General features: G+C 40.0%; 1 protein-coding gene across 1 annotated transcript; it reads right to left on the bottom strand.

The window, feature by feature from the left end:
• Positions 1-975: 975 nt before the first annotated feature.
• LOC143633572 (uncharacterized) lies at positions 976-2,412 on the bottom strand. The gene is made up of 4 exons (XM_077101847.1): positions 2,257-2,412; positions 2,138-2,158; positions 1,455-1,692; positions 976-1,353 (listed from the first exon to the last, which is right to left on the bottom strand). Exons 1-4 carry the CDS (start codon positions 2,311-2,313, stop codon positions 1,169-1,171), a joined length of 501 nt encoding a protein of 166 aa, XP_076957962.1. The 5' UTR covers positions 2,314-2,412; the 3' UTR covers positions 976-1,168.
• Positions 2,413-6,697: the final 4,285 nt, after the last annotated feature.

The following is a 6,697-nucleotide window of genomic DNA, read 5'->3' as shown; positions in this document are numbered from 1 at the left end:
TGGGAGGCATTTCCTGCGGGACCAGCTTGCGTACTGCGCGTAAGGACGTTACGTCTCTGAGCATGGTTGGTCCTGCGGATCCAGTTGGTCTCTGCGCAGACGTCCCTGTTTAAGGTGAGTCTTGCGGGTCCAACTGGGCTCTGCTGGGACCTACCTCTTCACTTTTAGTTATGGAAAAACCCACTAACACACCCTCTCTGTATATATTTGGTTGTAAAAAACGTAAGGCACGGCAACAAAGTCAGTAGTCGTATCGCAAAGCAAAGCCGAGCCAAGGCAATAGACTTTTCGTACACGAGCTGCAAAATATTATAGAAATATTATAGACACAAATAAGCTTTTATATATGTTTTAATATATAAATTGCATACGTGTACAACCTAACAGGTTTGTTTTCCAACACCCTGATGCATAAAATATACAATGTACAAGAGGTGTGTGCTTCACATGTGCCTTTAGCACACATCGCACCCTAGGTTACAAGAGGTGTGCGCCTCACGTGTGCCTTTAGTACACAACACACCCTAAGTCGTTTGAAGCACGGGTGAAACTTACTAGTTAAATTTAAAATCACAATAATAATAACTAATTTTCTAAATCGTAGTTATATATATAGAATATTTCAAGGCTTTTAAAAAATAACTTATTGAAAAAATCACCTTAAGGCTAATAAAAGTTAAGTTCATGTTTGACCATTAAACAAATTTATATAACTAAAAGAGGGACACACGAATATAACCATTTCAAAGTAATTATGATGCAAATCTTTATTAACATATTAGGTTGGAGGGAGAATATTTGTCGTGGATCCTCGGTATCAATAACATACTATGAAATCTTAAGTTAAAAGTTTCCTCTTTGGCCTTTAACTTCTGGGCATTTTATGAATCATGACAAAACAGAGTACTTTTATTTTTAACTGTTTAGACGTTTCTATTTGATTTTTATGTTGTAGCAAATGGTATCCGAGGAATATGCACAAAAGTATATCAATCAAGATTTGAAACATTACATAGATTTGAACCATTACATAAGCACTTGCCATTTTACCAAAACAAGATCAACAACCTCCTAATTCCCTCTTCACAGGCCAACCCACATTTTATTTCTCAAGCTTAAACATAGTAGTAATACTAAAAATAATAACACCTACTTAATAGTAAATATTCTAAGGACACTTGGGCCTGCCGCCGTGAGTTGTCATATTGGTGTAGCAAGTACCGCAAACCTCCCGGTTGCCAGACTGACCTGGTGGAACACATTTGCACCGGTCACAACATGTCACACAAGCTCTCAAGCATACATTCTGCCTTGAATGAAGTTTGCACCGAACCAAACACAGTGGGTAACATTCTACACAAAATACATAAATAACACACGTGTTAAATGGAAATATAATAATATATTCATATTAAAAACTTGGGTTATTTAAAAAAAAAACAAAGATATTATACCTTTAGTGTTTCTTGGTGGTGTTGGTGGTGCGGCGGTGGGTGGTGGTGTAGGGGTTGGTGGTTTAGCCACCGGTGGTGTTGGGGTGGGTGGTTTTGTAACCGGTGGTGTAGGTGTAGGTGTAGGAGTTGGTGGTGTAGGGGTGGGTGGCTTGGCCACCGGCGGTGGTGGTGGCTTTACGGCGGTTGGTGGTGGTGATGGGGTTTTGGATGGGGCTGGGGTGGTGGCAACATATGCAGCCTGTATACATTAAACAAAATCCAAGATTATATATTATATCTAGAATGCCCTACCTTAACTTAAATAAAATGATTTGATTTTGGTTTTAGAGTGTTTAAATTATTGCATATATGATATATCCATTTTCTCTAAGGTGGATCTGAAGATATAATTAAGAAGACAAATATCTTTTGGCTACCATTAAATAAGGACATATTTGGAAAGAGTTTGAAGCTGATGAAGTCTAGCTTCATTTACCCATCTGATTGTGACCACTCATTTCTCAAGGTTTATTTTAAAAAATAATAATAATATTAATAATTTTGTAAATCAAGCATAGCTACTTGTTTAAAATATTGTGTATATTCTTGGTTTCTTTGTTCTCTTCAAGATCTAGAATAATAACCAAAAAATATATGTACTTGAAGATCATGACAAACATTTGCAGAGAGATCTGATTTCATACCTCTTGCTCATTGGATGTAATCTGAAAGTAGAAAATAATAACATTAATAATACTAACAAGAAAAAATGTGAAGTGTTATTTTTTAAAAAGGAAGTGATTCAAGTAAAGATGAAGCTTACAGAAGTATTGACAAGCAGAAAAAAAGCCAGAAGGAAGAGATGAATCTTTATGGCCATATTTAGAAGCTTCAACTTGTGGTGTTTTCACTTGCTGCTGGGGTGACTATACTTGGTATAAATAGAGCTGGTGAGGAACAAGTTTCATCATAAATTAAGAATATTATTTTCCTTATATAAACTATAGTATTTTGAGATTCGTATAAACGGGTTTAGATTTTTCTTTCTTATTTTTTAACATTTTAAAATAATTATAAATATCATAGTGAGTTATCTTTATATGGAAGGTTAACCGTTCATTAATTTTAACGCTATAGGCCTGAGTTACTTGAAATGCTATCAAGAAGCATACTTCATACATTGAACCAAAAGATTAACTACAGTCTAGCTGATGTTTTAGTCCTAATACATAGCACAACTGTATTAGCATATATATTGTCAAAACTATACATTAATTAAATAATAGACGAAAGTGCTTATATATCTAATTATTATTTGGATGTACTTCATATATATATAGCTTGCATACAAATTACACGTGCGAAACACGTCTTAATCATAATAGACCACGGACCCCCTAAACGTAACATATTGCTACCAATGGAAAAAATAATTTTAAGAAACAAAGTTGATAATTTATGTTTCACTATAAATCTTGCTATTAAGTTATACAAAATACTTGAACTTTGTACTAAGATTCATTGTATGAAAAACAAACTAAATAATTATTAATATTTAATAATACACTAGAGTATTTTTTTTTTTACCTAAAATATTACTTTTTGGATCACCCTAGGTCCACACATAACCTCACTCTTAGCCTCTTAGGCTAGACACGAGTCATGGGATACTGGCCATGTGACAAGGCTAGCTGGATATACATCCCGAGCAACATCGACCTAATATGCCACACATACGTATCCTCTTCGAGCCATTTCCTATAAACATGATATTCGTTATAACACCTATACAAATGTTATTATGCCTTAGATATCACCATCACGTTTTACGCTTGATGACGGGGTAGTCCAAAGTCTAGTAAAATGGCTTTCACATATTAACGCTAAAAAGGTTAGAATGTTAAAAGGTTCGTTTCCCGCCCAATTTAGGTAGACAAGTACATGAACAGTAAGCACATGCAACAATACCATGTCAAATCACTGTTCACATCATTGTTCCCTCTGAACAAGGGACATGCTCAGAAAAAGTAATATTATTATAATCGTTAACCAACGGTCAAAAGCTTCCCGCCCATAAATGGTCAACCCTCTAGCAAACCAGAGGTTAACTAGTTTATTCACTGGACAAAAGGCTTGCGTTTCTCCCTCTATAAAAGGATGACCAAACAATAAACAAGAACACACCAGATTGGAGAGTTAACATATACTCTCTAATCTTCTCTTCTTCCTTGAGAAGCATGCACCTTGCTTGCTTCTTTCTTACTTCAAGAACATCATAGCTTCACCAAGAACTTCATCCAAAAACCGATTCCAAACATCACGGTCTTGGATCTTCGGTGAACTATAACAAATAACAACAAACTAGTGAACCTCTCTCTACGTTTTGCAAACGTAGAGGGACACCACGACCCGCGTTAGGTTAACTGGAACCCTTGAAGCTTGTTAGCCTAACCAGTCCATTCACTATCATTGGTCTTATAATTGTTGTAGCAACAAGTTGGCGCCCACCGTGGGGCTACGCCGCTTACTTTATCTTAAAGACCAGTAGTGTAGCTCCATTTTCATCAAAATAATCATGTTGGAAAGTGAATCTCCCGAAGAAGTTGACCAAGTGTCAAGAACGGCGACACCGAGCGCCGGCCGCAATTACGCCTCTTTCCACTCCGGGAAGTACTCCGACGGGACCCTTGTTCCTCGAGTTTTCACCCTTTCGAACTCCAACCCCTTCACGATCCGGAGTTCCTTCTCTTCATATAGGAACCTCAAACATCCCGGAGCAAGTCGACTTGACACCGGAAGGGGTATCAAGACATTTCTTACAACTAAGACATCTACTTAACCAACGCGTGAGCCAAGAAAGAGAAAAGGGGATAAGAATAAGGCTGGAGTATGACGATCCAGAGCCCTCACTATCACTCGGACGTCCACCTTCCCCTTTAACTAGCTCACGACCGGCTGCTTCCCATTTAGAAGCTAGTCCAAGTATAACCTGCCAACCTTTTAACCCAGCTCTGTATACCTACGGGAGGCCAAGCCCAACGACCTTCTCCTTGTTTACTTCACAACCCCTTGGGCACGAGACCACTCTCGACCAAATATGGCAGTCACCAGCTTCAAGTGTTCCTCCTACAGCCACTACGTGGGAGCAAGCCATGACGGTCTTGCCATTGGCTCGGAGTGCAACAATGAGCACCCCCATGGGAACAAACTAGATAGCAGCAACATCTGAAAGCCTTCAAGGCTTTAACCTCATGCCTCAGATGATGGCTCAAATGATGACACACTTTCCTTGGACCCAGCTCATCAACCAAGCGCTGAGTACTCACCAAGGAGCAACGAGTCATAATCTCGCTACAAGGGTAGAAGAAGACCTTGCAAAACCTTACAAGCCCGGGAACCTATCCTGTTTCTCTCAACAAATCACCGATTATGACTCTCAAACAAAAATCAAGATGCCACCCCATATAAAAACATATGATGGGACCGAGGATCCCGAGGACCACCTCCAAGTCTTTACCGGTGCTGCCAGAATTGAAAAGTGGTCCCACGCTGAATGTTGTTTAATGTTCATGCAAACACTTGTCGGATCAGCCAGGATATGGTTCAACGACCTTCCTGCCCGTTCGAAGCTTCGTGATATGAGCAAAGGATTCTTGGCCAACTTTTCACAACAAAGGAGGTACGTCAAGGATGTCACGGTCATTTTTCAAATAAAACAAAAAGATGATGAAAGGCTTCGAGATTTCATCGAAAGGTATAAGAAAGAAGGGTTAACATATGTGGGGGCTGGCGAAAAAATGAGGGTGGCAGGCTTCATGAATGCCATCACCTCTAAACACCTCACAAGGGACTTTAACAAGTACCTACCAAAAACCCTTGAAGAAGCTCTTGAACGAGCTAAGGCTCATATTCGAGGCGAAGAGGCCGTTGATTTCAAAGAAAAAAGAAAAAAGAGCTCCTAGTTGGCGAGGCACTAGCCACAACCGAAAGAGAGGGAACTTCAGTCCCTATGATAGATATTCAAGAAGCTCAGATCAACGAATGCCTGAAGGTCGGAACCTTCCAAGCAAGGAAAAGACTGTGAACTTCACGGATTTAACCAAAACCCCTCAAGAAATCCTTACCACCGAAGAAGTGAAACATAGCTTCCGACCTCCTCGACCCTTGCCCAAAAGCAAGAAAAACGAAAGCTCCACCCAGTTCTGTGATTTCCACGAAGAAAAAGGTCACCACACAAACGATTGCTTTCAACTCAAGAGAAGAATTGAGGAAGTTGTTAAGTCTGGAGAATTGGCCCATTTGGTGAAAGGGGTCAAAGACAAGATGGCCGAAAGAAAAAGCAAAGAAGTGAATATGGTGAATATAGACGAAGGTGTTCCCCACAAACGATAACCCTTAGAGGCTTGGGAGCTTCAATGCGTCTGCTTCATACCACCTCAAGATAACTTACTCTCAAACCCTTTGATGGTAGAAGCGAACATGGGAACACTCAAAACAAACAAAGCCTACATCGACACAGGGGCGGCCACAGAGATCATGTATGAAAGGTTCTTCAACCGGCTAAGTAAGGAAGAGCGTTCAAGGATTCAACCCTCCGGGTCATCTATAAAAGGTATCGCCGATATAACCTTGAAGCCTTTGAGCCAACTAACTCTTGATGTCTGTTTTAGTGATGGAAAGATGAAGAAAACCAAACCACTCACTTTTGTGGTTATCAACATACCTTCCAACTATGATGTAATCATAGGAAGGCCAGGAAAATGTGCGTTCAACATGGCTGTCTTGGTTGGTCAAGGTGCTGTAAAGTTTCCCACCGACAGGGGAATTGCAACCCTTCAACCTACCCAAGAGGTTTACACGGTTGAAGGGGAAAGTTCAAAAAGCGAAGACGAGGAACAAGGCTTGATCATAAACCCCAAGTATCCTGAACAAAAGGTACGGGTAAACACAAGCATTTCCAAAGAAACTCTCTCACACCTTAAAAAGTTGTTGATACACTATAGCGATGTCTTTGCTTGGTGCCCGGAAGACATGACAGAAATCTTTCGAAGCATTGCGGAGCATGAGCTAAAAATACCTCCCGATGTCACGCATGTTGTCCAAAAGAAACGAATCCTAGCTCATGAAAGAAGCTTGGCAGCATGCCAAGAGGTTGAAAAGCTTGTCCTAGCTAGGATCCTACGTGAGGTCAAATATCAATCTTGGGTGGCCAATCCATTCATGGTTCGAAAGTCTGACAAGTCTTGGAGGATGTGCATCGACTT

This window comes from Bidens hawaiensis, unplaced genomic scaffold, assembly GCF_021521415.1.
Source record: "Bidens hawaiensis isolate Kalapana, Puna unplaced genomic scaffold, B.hawaiensis_p1.1 tig00006805_1, whole genome shotgun sequence".
Taxonomy (NCBI): domain Eukaryota; kingdom Viridiplantae; phylum Streptophyta; class Magnoliopsida; order Asterales; family Asteraceae; genus Bidens; species Bidens hawaiensis.
Note: the sequence above shows the minus strand (reverse complement) of the source record. Positions and strands in the feature narration are given on the sequence as shown.

Coding starts and splice junctions, on each gene's coding strand:
- LOC143633572 (XM_077101847.1), bottom strand. CDS start 2,313: ATGGCCATAAAGATTCATCTCTTCCTTCTGGCTTTTTTTCTGCTTGTC. Junction 2,159..2,256: donor TTCTGCTTGTCAATACTTCT/GTAAGCTTCATC, acceptor TTCTACTTTCAG/ATTACATCCAATGAGCAAGA. Junction 1,693..2,137: donor TTACATCCAATGAGCAAGAG/GTATGAAATCAG, acceptor TAATGTATACAG/GCTGCATATGTTGCCACCAC.